At 43.9% G+C, this 17,438-nt stretch overlaps 1 protein-coding gene across 2 annotated transcripts in view; it reads left to right on the forward strand.

Moving 5' to 3' along the window:
• Positions 1-17,438, forward strand: part of prkar1b (protein kinase, cAMP-dependent, regulatory, type I, beta) — a 59,063-nt gene that overhangs the window by 9,021 nt on the left and 32,604 nt on the right. Inside the window, exons 1-3 of one of the 2 annotated variants that reach the window (XM_068718869.1) lie at positions 1,526-1,974; positions 4,703-4,873; positions 8,214-8,305. In XM_068718869.1, coding sequence (XP_068574970.1) covers positions 1,972-1,974; positions 4,703-4,873; positions 8,214-8,305 — 266 coding nt within the window. In that variant the 5' untranslated portion in view covers positions 1,526-1,971. Of the gene's footprint in view, positions 1-1,525; positions 1,975-4,702; positions 4,874-8,213; positions 8,306-17,438 lie in introns of those variants that run through there. The other variant, XM_068718868.1, reaches the window with a different exon arrangement.

A 17,438-nucleotide genomic window follows, 5' to 3' on the forward strand; every position in this document is an offset into this window, starting at 1 on the left:
TTGTTGTTTTTGGTTCACTTGCATGCTTTCAGTTCTGGCATTGCAGAGTGAAACTGTCTCCGTCACTGGATTAGGGCTACCTAAGGTAACAGCTTATGAATGCTTCCTTTTTTTCTAACTTACATCAGAAATGAACTTCATGGAAGAATAGATATTTTGATGTATTTGTGAGCTTCTCTACTAGGTTCATGCGCTGAGCATGATGGGTAGAGGGCTGATTAATATTGGTTAGTCATAGCTATTACTTTTGTTCATATCTGCTTGGTGCAAATTGGCTCAGGGAATGAACAAAACAGGAGAGGCCCATTTAAATATGACGTCCATAAATGACTGAAAATTTGAATAATGGTGTAATAACAGTGACTTTTGATTTAAGGGAGTGTGGCTGGAATTGCATGTGTGTCATCTTTTGTCTGTGTGTCCATTCTGTGCTTTAAACTCCCACCCACACATCACTGTGTGGAAAGCCCACTTTTTACAGAGCTTCTGTGTCCTGCTTTCGCCTGTGTCCTCTGTCTCCTCTCATGTCCTCTCTCTCTCTCTCTCTCTCTCTCTCTCTCTCTCCCTCTCTCTCTCTCTCTCTCTCTCTCTCTCTCTCTCTCTCCCTCTCTCTCTTTCTGGCATCCAGCCGCCGATGATGACGCAGGGAGAGCAGAGGAGAGAGGGAGAGAGAGGCTGACATACAAATTACACTAAAATAGTAAAGCAAAAAGGTAAAACTGTTGCAAAAAACAACAACTGCAGATGTGTTTTGCTTTGCTACTGTGCATAGCCCTGGAAATGATAAATGGCGCGGCCTCAAACTGCCCTGCCTGTGTTGTTACAGAAGAGCTAAAGCAAGAAAAAGTTTTCCTCTGCTGCTGCTCTCAGCTCACCTTGGTCTAATGAAGCCTCCTCTGTACTGTATATGCATTTACACTTATGAGACATCAGAGGTCATGTTGTCATGCTGCTGTGTCCCTGTGTTTGAGCACTGGGGCCAGAACAGTATGAGGATTTGTTGGAGGAAGACACAAAGTCCTCACTTGATGCAGCGTGACCCTCTGACCCAAGAGGAAAGCATGCGGGTGGGGCTTAAGAACAGCAAGGAGTGAGGAAGACACTGCATGGTACAGAACAGTGTCTGGCACACAGGGGGGGGGTGTATGGGACAATGATGTATCCCAATGGGAATGTTTGGAGCCATTGGCACACGCCATTTGGTCAGAACAGAAGTCTGTATTGATGGGAGTGACGATTCTGCGAATCCCTGAAGACGGATAAGTGAGGGAGAGACAATCTGTCAACAGGCGTCAGAACGTGTGTGTGTGTGTGTGTGTGTGTGTGTGTGTGTGTGTGTGTAAATGTAGGTGTGTGAGCTTCCAGCTCAGACTCACCGCCAACTATTCAGGATGCTCACAGTACCCGGTCGTCATAGTGACGGGGGGGAGAGGAGCCCGCTCATTGCGCCAGCTGATTGTGAATGTGTGCGTGAGAGAGAGAGAGAGAGAGAGAGAGAGAGAGAGAGAGCGGGAGAGAGAGGGAGAGAAAGGGAGTGAGAGGGAGAGGGCTGGAAAGCAGGGACACAGAATTGCGCAGGAGCGATGGAGAAACAGGCTTTTTGCTGTGATCAGTGTTTTCATCAGTAGTCTTGTTCTTCAGCTGCTCCGTCGTGGGGATTGCAGACATTTCGCCACGCTCTCACTCTCTCTTACACACAAACTTGGATTAATCTCTGATTACTCGCACACACACACACACACACACTCTCTAACCTGACACACAAGACGTACACATAGCTGTCGCTGTGCTAGTATGGCAAGATGCTGCTGCTGCTGGGGTGTGACATGTGTGTCAGGTGTGTATGAGCTGGGGATCCGGGCGTGTTGATTCCCATGCACACTTTGACACGCTCACACTTTGACTTGATGCCTGGTGCGTCTGACAGGCCGAGGGGACATACAGCACGCCTGGCCAGGGGCCCTCCATGCCATGGTAAATACCTCTGCTAAGAAACGTTGCCTGTAGTTAGCCTCCTGGAGCTAACCTGTATAATCTCATAGAGGCAGGAGCAAGTAGTGTACAACACTGTGTTTGTTGTCGATGCATGTGATGTTTCATTGCAAGGTAAAGACGCTTGGTACCAACTAGTTTGAGTGAGTGTGTGTGTGTGTGTGTGTGTGTTAACAGTGAGTTTTTTTTATGTATGTATCGGCACTGCTTGAAAGAAAGGGAAGCGTTGTGTTTGTTATGGCTTTGCCCTCGCTGTCTTAAGCGATAGTAGTGTGTTACCTGATTGCAGACCTTGATTAAGCTGAAGTGTGTGAGCCCCCCCCCCCCCCCCCCCCCTCCCCGCAGTCTGCCTGTGCATGTGTTTGTGAGATCGCGTCTTGATGCTGCTCTCCGGCTCTACCTCCCATCTTCTCCTCCTGCTGGCCGCGTTCCCTTAGGCAGTGACTCTGCGTAAGCAAGAAGTGCGCGCGTGTGATCTGCATCATCACACCGTTTTACACAGACAGCGAGCAAAGCGTCACAGTAACCTCAGGATGTAATTGGCAGGAGGGACACAAAGTCAGACAGAGAACGCAGTGAAATGGAGAGAGAGAGAGAGAATGATAATGAGATGAAAGGATAGCAACTCAAAGAATTGAGTGAAAGTGCAAGCTGAAGTGTCCAACAGGCTTCTGTTTTGTATCATTATAGCATTGCTGTATTACTGCTCTCCGTCCACATTACATTATGCTGCTGGGATGATCGTTAAGAAAGAACGTGCAGAGAACTGCTGGAAGATCTGGATTCGACAGTTTCGTTTGTCTCAGTTTTCAGGTCACCCCCTCGCTGCCGCCTCCTCTCTCCATCTCTCGCTGTGGTTCTCTTTGTTTCTGTCGCCTTTGCGAGCTCTCTGTCACTCTGTTGTCTTACTCTTCCTCCCTGTCTCTGTCTGTACCTCCCTGTCAGTGTATGGGCAGAGTGAAGCAGCAGCCATTTCTGCTCCCTGCTCAAGGCACTCAGTAATCACCCTGCTCCCAGCTGCTCCAGGTCTTCTTCTTTTCTTCTCCCCTCTCCAGTTTGCAGAGAAAAATAGTTGCCTCGCTGTGTTTCAAAGAAAATGGTGGTACTTGAATTATACAACGCACTCTAAAGATTTAGAGGTGGTGGGAACTCAATGGAGCCACAAAAGCCGGACGCAAAATGTGTCTGCTTTGCATCTTTTGTCTGCATTTGCTCTTTGTGGTGTGAACAAGAAATTACCTTAATTGATTGCTGTCCTTGTTAATGATCAATAATCAATTATGAATAAAAGGTAGAATACAAACTGCCTTAAATGTTTTACGTTGGTTATTGTCTCAGCACAACCAATATGAACTTGAATCATGAACCTAAGTAAATTGTTTTATTCATAGATTTAAATTATCTTATTTTCTGCAACTGATGTTTATTTGTCGTTATCGAGTGATCTGCTGTTGTTCTGGTCAGTAAAACAATGAAAAATGGCCATCACAATTTGTTTAAGCCCAAAGTGATTATTGAAATGGCTTGTTTTGTTCGACCAGCAGTGTGAACTCAAAGACATTGAGTTTATTATCATAGAGGTAAAAAGAAAAGCAAGAAATCTTTGCTGTTGAGAAGATTGAACCAGAACATGTTTGGCCATGCTGATACATTTTTTGTTGATCAGTTAAGCAATTCATTGACAAATTGTCAATGTGTGTCTCTCGATTAAAGCAAAACGAGAAACCCAGCTTGCTCACATGATGGAGCAGGAGAGACCACTAGAGAGACGGATCACCCAGCTGCCTACCTGATTTCTGTCGGTGTGGTGTTTTCTGTACTGCAGTGTGAGAGTGCCACCTCTTGCTACTTGCCTGCCTGGAGTCCTGTCCCTTTGAGACACCTTTGTTTATTTCTGACTACCCAGCAGCAATGCAGTGAACCAGCCAACAGATGAGATTGTTACCGTACCAAAACATGCAATGGTGAAAAATACTGCTGCCGACTCATTCCCCGCTGTGCTATTAGACACCCCGATGCACTCAAATAAAGGAATAAACACACTGTGCCAGCAGGTGCACACAGACACACACCAGGCATTGTTAGTGGAGACTCACAAAGCAGTGGATGTTGGCTACCTTTGCACAAACTGTTATCTCACACATTAACAATCCTGCATGGGTCTTCTTGTATACTCATGCTAATGTGTTAATCAAGTGTGTAATCAATAATTCATCACCTGCAGCAGTTGAAGCAACAGGCAGTCAGAGGCACCGAGTCGCCCCTTTCATCTTTGGTTTTTGGTCTTTATTTTATTTTTTGTTTGTTGATTATCTGAGAGGAGGAGAGCACCTTGCTGAGCCGTCTTCTCTCTGCATGTTCAGGCCTGCAGTTATTAATATTTGATGCCTTTCACTTCATACCCTAGCAGCCAGATGTCCAGACAGTGTGCACTCAGGACTAGGACATGTCCACTGTACAGTCTGACCCGGTTAAGAATCCACATGACGCTTGACGTCAGAAAGGGTGTTCAGAGAGAGGTTTGTCTTGACTGAAGCTGCAATAGTAGTTGATTTTACTTTCGCATTTATTGAGTTTGTCAACAGGGGCCACTGGTTTGATGGATCATCTGCTATTTATACTTGAACTTGAGTTTTCCTCTCCCTCTCTGTGTGCCGCTCTCTATGCTTGTCCCTCTCTAACAATCTTGTCTCTCCCCTTGTTTTCACAGGAAGAATGCAAGCAGATCATGGCACGCCAGAAATCTAACAGCCAGTCGGACTCACACGATGACGAGGTTTCTCCCCCACCGCCCAACCCTGTTGTTAAGGCCCGGCGCCGCAGGGGAGGGGTCAGCGCCGAGGTGTACACTGAAGAGGACGCTGTCAGCTACGTACGCAAGGTCAGCGTTGGAAGATGGGTGCATACGCAAACATGTGTGCACAGACGCATAGATGCACGCACAGCCAGAACATTGATACATGAAGTCTATGCATACAGTACATACACAGATGAACTCAAAGCTGTTAAAAATCATAGACAAACAATACAAACATGTATTAATATGTGCATAAGTCACAGGGGTCTTATCTAAGTAATCAGTGTAATGAATTGAAAATACATTCCAATGTGATCAAAAACATATTTATTTGTTTATTTGTTTGGAAACAGAGCAGTTGGTCTATTGACACCCACTCAAGAGCACGAATGTAAACACATTCATCGAAACATCGTGACAGTGTGAAGGGAGATAAGCTGTGTACATTTATGACAGCAATTAATGAGTGGACATGGACACTTACAGTGAATTTATTCGCTGCAAAATAGATTCTAGGTTCTGCACAGATGCTGAGATTCAACTCTGTGATGGACTCCCACTCAGGTTTTTTGCAGATAATTGACATTTTCGTCATGAAATCTAAAGATGTGCCGTACAGGGCAAGGGTTTTCATTCACGTTAGTTTTATTTAATAGCTAACTGAGCTAAACCACATCAACATCAGATTGACCCCCACATTTCAATGCCTTTACATGCACACAAGAAACCAGGTTAATCTGTGGAGCTCACTTATTATTAAGACTTCTAGAGGCCACTTTGTTTCAGTCATTGAATTAAATAGTTCTGAATGCGAGGATGCATTGTTACATGTAATCAAATATCTTGCATGCTCTATCTTAGTTCTTTGTCATGCACATGTGTTCATGCAGAAAGCTGATAAGAAACCTGGTTACATGTATACATAGCCAAGAAATCAGCTTTCACCAGGAGACCTCTAGCTGGAAAAAATGGGTTTCTCTAATCCCCTACTCTGATTCCAGAAACTGGGCTCCTCATGAAAATGCTGTTTGAGAAACAAACGTAACATAATAACGTTATATAAAATCTGAGAATAACTTAAAACGTTTTGTTTTATTTTATGCTTGGGTTTTTCTTTGCATCTCTGGTTTGTAAGACAGTATGCCAGACAATATAGTTGAGAGATAAAGGTAAAATAATTTCTCTTTTTTTTTCTCATTTTGGACAGCATCGTCTTGTCATGTGATCATTCCACAATTTAATGGAGCTATTGGAAAGTGTGCCCCTTTGCCAGAAACTATAACTCACCTTTACAGACACATACTGTACATACTTACACACCCTAGTCATTGTATCATTGCCATGCTTGCTCATTTGTAATTAACTTGACGCGCCATTAATTGCCGGGTAATGACAAAACGGCACGAACCCCCATCACCACGCTGTAATCGCATGACCACTGGAGCATGCAGTGTGTGTGTGTGTGTGTGTGTGTGTGTGTGTGTGTGTGTGTGTGTGTGTGTGTGTCAGGTGTGTGCACACACCCACAAGCATTTGTGTTTATGGCTCTAAAGTCTCTACCAGACACTACAGTTATGTGTCGAGGCAACAAGCCTGCCCCCATCTCCAGCCTCACTGTCCCTCACTATCTCACAGACTGACACACACACACACACACACACACACACACACACACACACACACACACATGCAACGAATCAGACAGCCACGTCAGCTGCATGTGAAAAAGAAATGAATTCATGTGCTTACTCAACACAACAGGCCATCAGAGAAAAGTTCATTAAAATTGAATTAAAAGATGAAAGCCCATTATTGCTTCAGTATGAAAGAGCATTTCATCTGGCCATTGATGTACACTGAGGTAACAGTCACACACACACACAGACACATGCACTCTATGTGCCGACATCTCCCGACATCATCATTTCCATTAATTACTCCACTGTGAAAATCAGCAGCTGTTAAACAGAGCACAATCAATTAGCTAACCCTGCTCATCTGATTAAAAAGAGCTTTGCTGTAAAGCGCCATGAGTCTTAACAAATTGTGAGGCCTGTCGGCCCGGAGATGACTCTGACAGAGTGAATTGCAGGGCTGGCGTCAGATTGATGGGAACTACTGTGGAAACCCTCTTGACGAGCTGGAAACAAAATGGGCACCCAGTCCGATTTTCCCTCCAACTTTAAAGGGTTCTTGTGGCATTAAATAAGGAACTTTGTATCACAGCTAAAATCCCAATTTATGTAAGGCTGTTGAACAAAAATGCAGATGGAAGCGTAATTCTGAAGCCTAACTTCAGTTTTTACTTTTTTTACTTTATTATTGAGTACACATGTAATATAGCAGCACAGTGTGATTGGCTGCTTGTAGGCACAGCTGGTAAATCATTTGAAATCCATCTTTTCTCCCACTTATTGGCTAGAACAGAATATGTAAACCTCACCCTGACAAGTAGCCGTAAAAAAGGACAGTGATTCAAAAGCTGGTTACAAGCTGAGTGCCCTGACATTTGATGATACCCTGGGTGACAGTACTGGAGCTGGATCTTGTGGACGATGATAAAGTGGCTGACCTAAAATCAGAATCTGAGAATTACATATACCACCTCTGGGTTTCTGTGTCCTCAACTAACTCCAGGCCGGACCAGCCTCTTTCTCTTTCTGTCCACTGAGTAGCCAGGCCCCGAGTGCTGCAGATAGATACATTTTGGTACTTTTTTAAGTCATATGTGATGTGGTTTTGTGTGTGTATTTGTGTGCATGTTGTGCACAGTGCTGCGTGGTCGTCTTCATGTGGAGACATCTGTTGCTCTAACGTAATTACAACCTACCCCCTCCTCTCCCTCACCACCAGAGACAAAACACATGCACACACGGACACACTCCTCTCCCTCCTCAAGTTATTCTGTAGCAAGAATGGTTCGGTTTGGTCTGGTCACTCTTCCTCTTTCTCTTTCTCTTTCTCTTGCCTTTCTCACCCTACGGTAAAAGGTTTCTTCTAGGATGCCACTTTATAAATACAGACTTCTGTGGCTTTGTTGTGGCTACAGACTTTGCCATTCCTCTACACACACACACACACACACACACACACACACACACACACACACACACACACACACACCACAGAGTCTGGGGCATGAAAATGCATGTTTTATGAATGAGTTCAGGCCCCTTGTGAATTTTTAAGGGCTGTATGACATTTTGAGTGTAGTCCCTGAACAGATGGGCTTTTCCAAAAATACGCAGACACACGTGTGGGATATTCCTTTCAGAGTTTGCCAATATGCTGCTCTTTAATTACTCAATTTAGTCCGCTTTTGAAGTCAGGCCCATTATGTGTTTGTGCTGGTCTGTTTCATGTGTCCACCTGCATAGTGTTTATGCAGTATACTGTAATGGATATTACTGCTTCGTCCACACAGGTGATCCCTAAGGACTACAAGACCATGACCGCCTTGGCCAAAGCCATTTCCAAGAATGTGCTGTTTGCTCACCTGGACGATAATGAAAGAAGGTACAAAACATTTGTGAGCCCACTGGCTTCATTGATAGGTTTGCACAACATCCTGCGTGATGCCAGCAATCCAAATGTGCGTGTGGACTATGAGTGCATGTGTGTAAGCTGATAACATCATAAATGGGCCATTGTTCCAGAGTGTACTGCCCTCGTGGTCTCTGTTGCCTGCTCATCTCAAGTTTGCGGAGGCATGAAGGGGTGAACATGGACAGATGCAGCAGAAGAGGAAGGGTATGCAGCAAAGGGTGGCTAAGGGGGTAACTGGATGTGTCTGTGTGTGTTGTATTGTGTATTCAGATATGGGTGGTGGCGCTCAGATACATTGCTCAGAAATGATTCTCCATCGTCATCTCAGAAAGAGAGGGACGCCAATTTCCCTCTGTCCCTCCCTTTTTCTTACCATCTGCTCCTATTCATTGTTCTTACACATTCCTCCTCTCTTCAAGCATCGTCTCTCCATCCTTCCATCTGTCCCAGATCTCCGGTGATGGCTGGGTCTGGCTCTGACAGAGGAGGGGGTGTTGTGGGAAAGGCTCTCAGGTGGCGGCCGCCAGCCGGAATAGTGTTTCATTGGCGGGGAGAATCCATTATGCCCCATGGAGAGGAAAACACTGGAGCTTTCCTGTTGGCTAAAGCCTCCACGGACCAAACCCAAAACACACTCTTTCCAGTCTTTCGTCAGCTGACAATTTACCGTGCTTCCTTGGCACAGGCACGCAGACCTCTGATTGCACGTCAGTGCTTCTGAAGCAGCCCCGAGCAGAGTGCAACATGTGATAGGTCCGGACAGTCTAAAAAAACCACGTACTTGGGTGGCTGATGTGGCAGATTAGAGTTACACCACAGAAATATGTGGCAGTAGACCATAAACCATCAGGTTTTAATGCACTCAAGGCCCCTTGGCATGCCAAGCAGTGTAATGGCGTCGCCCTCGGCCCATGAAACCATGCATGATGTAGAATTTATTCGACTGGCTGTCATGTTTGCTGTCTCGCTACACACAGCTAGCATCAACCATTAATGCGGTGCACACAGGAATTCTTGTTGTGTCATTTGTGGGTTAGCGGTGCTGAGCGCTCCTAGCTAGTGAAAACCTTGTCTGATTTGCTAGATTGGACAGTGACATGGCAGATAGTTGGCTATTCCTTCGTCTATAATTCTCCACTCGTCTCTCTCTCTGTCGCTCTTACAGTCTCCCTCACTCTCGTCTGTTCTTCCTCATTCTTCACTTCCAGCTGATGATGCCGGACGGCTGGCTGGTGGTTCGGTCACATTGTGGTTATGTTGCGGTTGTCGCGCCTGGAGCCCCTACCGACAGAAGTGTGTTGATGTATGGCCAATGTGATCCTCCGGCATTTATGGGAAACTGCACACAGCAGCCAGCAGGGCTTTGCATATGGCTCAGTTGCTGTAGAGCACACTACATGCTCTCATTGGTACATTTTGGCACAAAACTTTGACTTAGAAGGTGCATCTGTGACTTCAGCTCATCCTAAATGATGTACATGATCAGAAATTACTACAGGCAACAAAACAGAAAATGAAGCAAATATCAGCTTTAGAGTAATCATTTTTGCATGTTGATGCCTTCTGTCGTGGCATTTATGAAGTCAGGGTATGAAGTACATTGGCTTCTTTTGATGTGCCAGATGGAATCTGACTGCACAGTCGTCTCTCTCCGTCTCTCCCTCCTTCTCTGTTTCTCACTCCTCCCTCGTTCTACAAACAGCTGGCTATTTGGGTTATCAGATGTTCCTGCACATGTGGTCTCATTGGGTAGGTAGTGACAGTGGACCATTGCTGTATGGGCCTGTGCTTGACATCAGGGGGGTGGGTCAGTGAATGCATCACTGGATGACAGATGGCCACATGCAAGAACTTGTGACGTCTTCTTTCTCCTGGCTGCTGGTTGGAATTGGCAATATTTTTGTACTTACTAAATTATTTGAAACATTCACAAAATGGCTATTTTTGTTTGAGGGTTGAGTGTGTGTGTGTGACACAGAAAGAGAAAAAAAGAGTGCTAGCTGTCCATGTGTCAAGGAAACATGTTGTGTGATTAGTCACTCAGCAGTTATGTAAGCTGAACTCCACACAATTTGTTCCCCCATTAGCACTATATTATGCTATCGTCGTTCCCTTCAGTAATGAGCAAGATGAAAACAATGAAGCACTCTTTGTTTCTCTCATCTCTGTTTTTCCTCTCATCACTCTTTTTCTCTGTTGCTCTCCTTTTCCGTGTTGTCTTATCCTCTTTCACAATGTCTTTATTTACTGATCTGCCCTTCTAGGAATCCGGGAAGACTGTACTGGTTCTGTAAGCATTTTTGACAAGGCTGCCTTTTCTATTTTTTCATTTTCAAATTATTTTTGCTTCTGCAGCAGCCATATATTGTGCTGTGGTATTTCACGTCAGCATGCATTTTAATTTTACAGACCAATCCATACCAATATAGCAACATACATAATCAAAATCTAAAGTTTTCTATATGAACACATGCTTCATCTCTGCCAGTTTTGAACACTAGGACCACTTATCACTTTGTGGTTAGTTTAGTTTACTGCTTTCAGAACAAATCTGCAGAATAGACCAATCACATGCATCCTTGTAGTTTGATTGACACATAACTGTCAAAATGGATGTGCATAAATGAGACAATCAACCACTTATTTTATTTAATTGAATTAGATTCCAATACGTCCATTGTTAATGCCACTCCCCCAAACATGCATTAACACCCATATACATATATATATATATACAGTATATAGATGTATAAACAGCATGCTGTATACATGTATGTACAGTATACATGTCTTTCCAGAGGAAATCTTTCAGTGAAGAAGTTGCTCTATCAGTTGGGGCTGCAGAGATTATATGTTTACAGTGATGGGCTAGCAGGCTGGAAAAAAACAGTCCAAGAGGGCATCTTAAGACGAGCAGGATATTCCCAGCTAGTGGTCTGTGCTTTGATCATATTCGGTTTTGCTTCCCCAGCTTCTATTGTCAGCAATGTAAAGATGTCAGGGTTTATGTGTGTGTTTGATTGCATTCGGGAGAGAGTGAAATGTAAACAAAGAATATAGAGGGGCATTTAGAGCATGAGTAAAGGCATTTATTTTCCCTACAAACTCAACACTTTGTTCCTGTTCCACCTGATTTAAGTTAATGAAAGGTGAGAGATGAAGAAGGAAAGCGGCAGACAAATACAAAAGAAGCTAGAGAGACGTGGTACTGTCTCTCTTTCTGCCATGGAGACCCCTACTATTTGCTCTGCTTCATCCCTCTCAACAGATTTCTCTGATGTAATCAAGCAAATCCTTCCTATAAACTATATAAATATAACATTTTCATGGAGATTTAAAGGGTAACGTTAGGAAGAGGTTTAAAAGAACAAATGTATAAAACCTTTGTCATGTTGTAAAGGGTGTAGCAATCACATTCTATACACACACGTGCAAAAACCAGGCACACAAATACCACCATCACTACAAAGGATGACAGGGATTACATTATCATGAGAACCACACACACACATAAGGACATTCTCGAGTATGCATGTCAGACTGTGTTCCCAGTGAGGCTGCTCCAGCTGGGAGCGTGGAGTCTTTGATTAACACGCCATTCCATATGTCAAACTTTATGGCCTCAAAGTTTCTGAGCTCCACCAGCCGTCTGTGTTTGTGTGTGTGTGTGTGTGTGTGTGTGTGTGTGTGTGTGTGTGTGTGTGTGTGTGGTGTGTGTGTGTGTGTGTATTCCATCTTTTCTCAGCTGCCTGGAAGGGAAACCTTGACACATTTCTTCCTTCCAGATTTTAACTAAACGCTGTTTTTGTAATTAAAAGGCATTTTTTTTTGGCGAGCTGTGGAGGCTATAGAGATAAAGAGATCAAAACAAATAGTTTTCTTTTTCTTAAAGTATTTTAAATATACATTATTCAGATTTATCCTGAAAGACACACATTCATATAGCACTCATGCATTACATCAGTGTAAATACAGTTAGGAATATGTATGAACACAAATGGTCATGGTTTGTTTACAATACAAACAGTGAGGGAATGAACATATACTGTACCATCAAGGGAAGGTGTCTCCGTCTGTTTATCTCTTTGACCTTAGCTGGTCTCTAAATTGACGTGTGTCATTGTGTGGCTGCCAGCGGGTGGACCCCTCTATTTGCTTCCCATTAGCTGCCATAATGACCTCATTATGATATGCCCACACAAACAGACAAGCACACAAGATAAGCTGGGAGCAGGTGTTTGACTTCACATTGTGCTGAGCCTGCTTTACTAACACTGAAATCAGCATGCAACCACCTGTCTCAATACTGTATGGCGTTATCATATTGACTGAAACTATTATCTCACCGTTTGGATGTGTGATTATTCCGTTTTGGTTTCAGCTAACTAACAGCACTTAGATGAGAGTTTTCAGATCAAAGGTTTTGATAAGAAAGCGGCATGGTTGATTACAGAAAGAATCACAGGTCACGCTGTTTTGCACCAATTTGGATACGGATGTCAAGTTTACAGGCTTGTGTGTGTGTGTGTGTGTGTGTGTGTGTGTGTGTGCACATGCACGTAGCCTGTTTGTCCAGGTGCACCCTCAGCCTATCTAATCCACCACTTCCCCCCTGTTAAATGCTAGTTGAGAATCAGACTTTTAATGCGGTCATTCACGCTATCGCCTGTTTAAACACACTTTCTTTCAGTTTCAGTGTTTCTTATCTAACTTCCTACTGAAGTGATATGAAGATTTCTGATAGCAGTAGACCGTGTGCTGTATGTGTGTTAATTTTGGCCTGTTTTTGTCCATTTTTTTTTTTGCCCACCTGGATAGATGACCTTGATGATCTCCAACTTTGTTAATGTATGAATGCAACAATGGAGAGAAGGCAGGATGGGACAGACCCAGCAGCAATTCTTTGAGGTCACATTTAGAGAGAGATTAATTACAGAGGAAGAGCCTAAAGGAAATCTGTCAGAGGCGCATTTATTTTTCCCTTGACACAAACAAATAGATCATCGGTTTCTCCTTGTCCGCATGCATTAGTCTAATGCCCTCTTACCACAAAATACTCTCTCGGGGACAAAGCAGACACGAGAAGCTCTGCTGTCTGTGCAATCACATATATTGTCTGGCAGAGATGAGGGAACCCTGGTTATCTAATTTCTTCAGCTGCCTTGGCAGTGTTTCCAATATTCAAAAATAATATTACCATCTAGTAGCAGGAGTTGTTAAATCTCTTCAGTTCAGGACCCCGTTGTGAAATTAAGCAAATACAGCACTTTATCTATAATATGTAGAGAACCAGAACCTGATCTATTAAAAGAAAGAAGCACTTCAAATGTTATAGGATGTAATGGGGGAAAAGGTTGTAAAGAGGTGGTGCTTACCTCATCCTGCCTGCTTTAATCCTTTTATTAAGAAGCAGAGTAATGAGTTGATGAAGTGACCGATTAGTTGACCTCTGACCCCTAAACCCTGACCTCTGCACCTTCCCCACTAGCCCCTGTTGATGGACAAGGAACATCTTTAGTGTACTGGCACTCTTTGTCTCTGTGTGTGTGTGTGTGTGTGTGTGTGTGTGTGTGTGTGTGTGTATTTGTATGTGTGCTTAAAGAGGTGTAAAAACAATAATAAATAAATCAGGGAGAGACAGAAAACTTGAATAAACAAACAAAAGCCAAGTGAAAGACACCAAAAAGTGCCCGAGAGAGATCGTCTCGTGTTCCAGCGGAAGTTGATTTAAGGCCTGTGTGAAGGGACAAAGCAACAAAGAGGATGAGATGTGAGATAGTGTGCTCTGCAGCCATATCAGATGAACACAGCTCTCATCATCATATCTGAAAGCATTTATTTGAATCAGGTCCCAGATCAATAGATGTGGAACTTGAGCTCTGTGCTCCGGTGAATGGCTTCACAGACACGCTGTTTCTAAAATGAACCGTAAAGAAAAAACTTTTTTTTTTGGTAAACTATAAAAAAATGCACAGTTTTCCGTCACTACTTCCATCTCCATCGTCATGGTCATGTACACAGTGAGACTTAGAGCGTGCTGTTACCACGAAGCAGCCCCTAGGGGGTGTTTTTGCCACACACTATCTATATCAACTATCTCTTGAGTCACAGCTTCTGCTAGTCAGCTACACTAGTCCTTGTCCTGGACACAAATATATACACACAAAATGTGTGCGCCCACGTGTTTGGACACTTGTTTTACGTGATGCCCTGTAGACTGTCCTTCCTGCAGTGGCCCTGAATGGATGGCTGTTTGTCTGCCACTAAATCTGTTTTTCACATGATTTTGGAGTGACTATTAAGGAAGTGTCCTGCAATGTGTCTTTTCTTGTCACTGAGAGGACCGTTTTCTCTGTGTGTTCAGGTGGACGGCTAGTTTAACTGTTTAACTGCGTCTGTGATTTGTATTTTATGGCGGGCTGTGCAATAAAGGCATGAACAAATCAGCAGGTTTCTGTTGTGTGTTGTTTAGTCTATTTGTTTGCGTGTATGTTTGTGTTTCCTGTCTTAGCCGATTCCCTCATTGACTGTCTGTGTGTTCTCATCCTCGTCTTATCCTGAGAGCGTGGTGGTCCTCTTTTTCCCCTTTTTCTCTTCCTGTCTTTCTCCCTGTCTTAGTCATGCAGGCTCTTTCACATCTACATCCACACTCACATCCAGTCCCTCCCCCACATTCATCTCTCCGTCCCCTGCATGGCTTTGTGCTGCTGCCACAATGCCAGGGGCCAGGCGATGAGGTCACTCTCCACAGGAGAGCTGCAGGCCTGACTGAACCACGACCATCCCCACCACCATCCAGTGCACAGAGGACTAACAGGCCAGCAGCCTCACCTCCCCCAGCACATACATCTGTCCCTCAGCTCAGACAACTACACCTTTACGCCCATGCAAACCACAACCACACAAACATACCAATTGCAGGAAGTTCATATCTGTACATGCATGCATGCTTGCGAGCTAGTGCCGATAAAACACTCTCAAACATGCACATTAACAAGTGCACACAGTTACACACACAGCTGCACAAATTACTGGAAACTTTTGTCCTCTCTCATACCCTCTGCTGTGCTTCAACCTGTCCCCTGCTGCCTCTTCCGCCCCCTGTCTCCTTTCTCCATCCTTCACTCCATCCTTTTCTCCATTCAAACTCTTTAGAGAGCAGTGAGTCATGTAGTGGTGTTAGTGTCTGGAGTCCTTTAAGAAAGTTGTGTTTCCTCCAAAATGTACCCCAGAGTCTGTGCTGGACACTTTTCCAGCTTGCTATGATTCATCCCTGCCTTTTCAGCTGCTTATGCCATCAATGTGAGTGAGTGAGTGAGTGAGTGAGTGAGTGAGTGAGTGAGTGAGTGAGTGAGTGAGTGAGTGAGTGAGTGTATGTATGCGCAGGTACTAATGTGCAAGCTGTCTGACTGATGCACATGAATGCTTAAAAAATGGTGTGTGAATGTATGTTTCTGTACATGTATTCATGTAGGATGCATGTGCATTTATGTTTTGCAGGGAAGAGGAAAAGGAGAGAGAAACTGGCCTCCGATTTTAGATTTGAGCAGCAGTTGGATCAAACAGTGGGAGAACTACCTCAATCAATCACCTCAATCTCATCATGATCTCTCCAAACAAAATGGCCCTCAAACGTGCTTTAACTGCTGAGAGAGTCAAAGTCAAGAGGAACAAGTTAAAGAGAGAAAGCCTATTCAAAATCACTGTACACACTTAGAAGCTGAGACGTGTGTGTGTACAGTAGTGGTAGTATATTGATTAGGGGTGACTCAGGGCGTGAACCTGGACAGTGGCACGTTTCATTTCAAGTGAATGAATATGTAGGGTAAATGTGCGTGTGTGCATGACAGTGACTTCCTAGCCAGGCATTGCCCCTGCTGTGAGGACATGATGTTCCTGCAACCCTTCAGTGCTTTCATAGCTCAGCCAGGTCCAAAGCACAACCCACACGTTAGCCCGGGACAGAGCAGCCTAGCGCCCTACAGAATAGCCTGGCTTGGCCCATGGCCTCCTATTGTATACATCCCGTCTGCTTTGTCTACACTACTGTGATAGGTTCCAGTGTACAGGCACAGACAACAGTCTTGTTATAGCGTGTTATTCTCCCATGACCTCCTCGTTGGTTTGTGGGTGTCATTCTGGTTGAGTTTCATTTAGATTAGAGGTGCTCAGCTCATTTCCATGCTTGAGAAGTTTGAATGTGTGACGTCTCAAAGAGCTTGTGTTATAGAATTTAGGTCATCATAGAGCAATGTGTTTTTTTTTAGGTGATTAGACTCACTCTGTTGTCTAGTTCTCTACAGTACATACAGTGACTCAAACTTTCTAGTGGGCTCTCAGCTTTAGGGCTGCATGATTTATTGTATTTAAATTGATATTTGATTAACTATATATATATATAATGATATAAAACATCATAGATGATAATGATTCTGCTGTATTTGCAGTAGCAGGGACAGCCCCCCCCCCAAAACTAATTTAATGTTAATGAGAGAAATTTCGGAGTAAAACAGTTAAAAAATTAGCCTTCAGAGAAACATTAACATTAGGGACAGACCTAATTTTTGAGACAGACCTCAAAAACTCAGCCATTGAAGTGAAGTCAAGTAGTTTCAGCATCCATAACAGGAGCACAAAGAGAATGGAGATCGAGTATGTTTTTTTATTACAAATGTTAAGAATTGTATCCAGCAACTTTCTATGTATTGTTGTTACAGTCGAATGATGTTTCCAGTTAGCAAGTTGCTAACATTAGCACATTCCATGGTGTTTACACATTATACACAAGGTGCTAGTTGGTTGCTCAACACTCTCCAGGTCTGCAGGCTGTGTGTCTGATGAAGCTGTCTGTTTATAGCAGGGAAGGCCTTACGTCAGTCAGATGTCAGCTATTGAATGTCAACTATTTCTCTCTCCTCCATGCACCGAGTGCACTTCTTACCTCACAGTACTGGTTGATGGGGTTTATGCACACACACACACACACACACACACACACACACACACACACACACACACACACACACAGTTCAATACAATGTACAGTTTTAGCCTTTAGTATTTCTACAGTGGATACCTCGTCCTTCACTTTTCCCCATCTAAT

This window comes from Cebidichthys violaceus, unplaced genomic scaffold (assembly GCF_023349555.1).
Source record: "Cebidichthys violaceus isolate CVI_PGR_0920_01 unplaced genomic scaffold, fCebVio1.0.p SCAF_23, whole genome shotgun sequence".
Lineage (NCBI taxonomy): Eukaryota > Metazoa > Chordata > Actinopteri > Perciformes > Stichaeidae > Cebidichthys > Cebidichthys violaceus.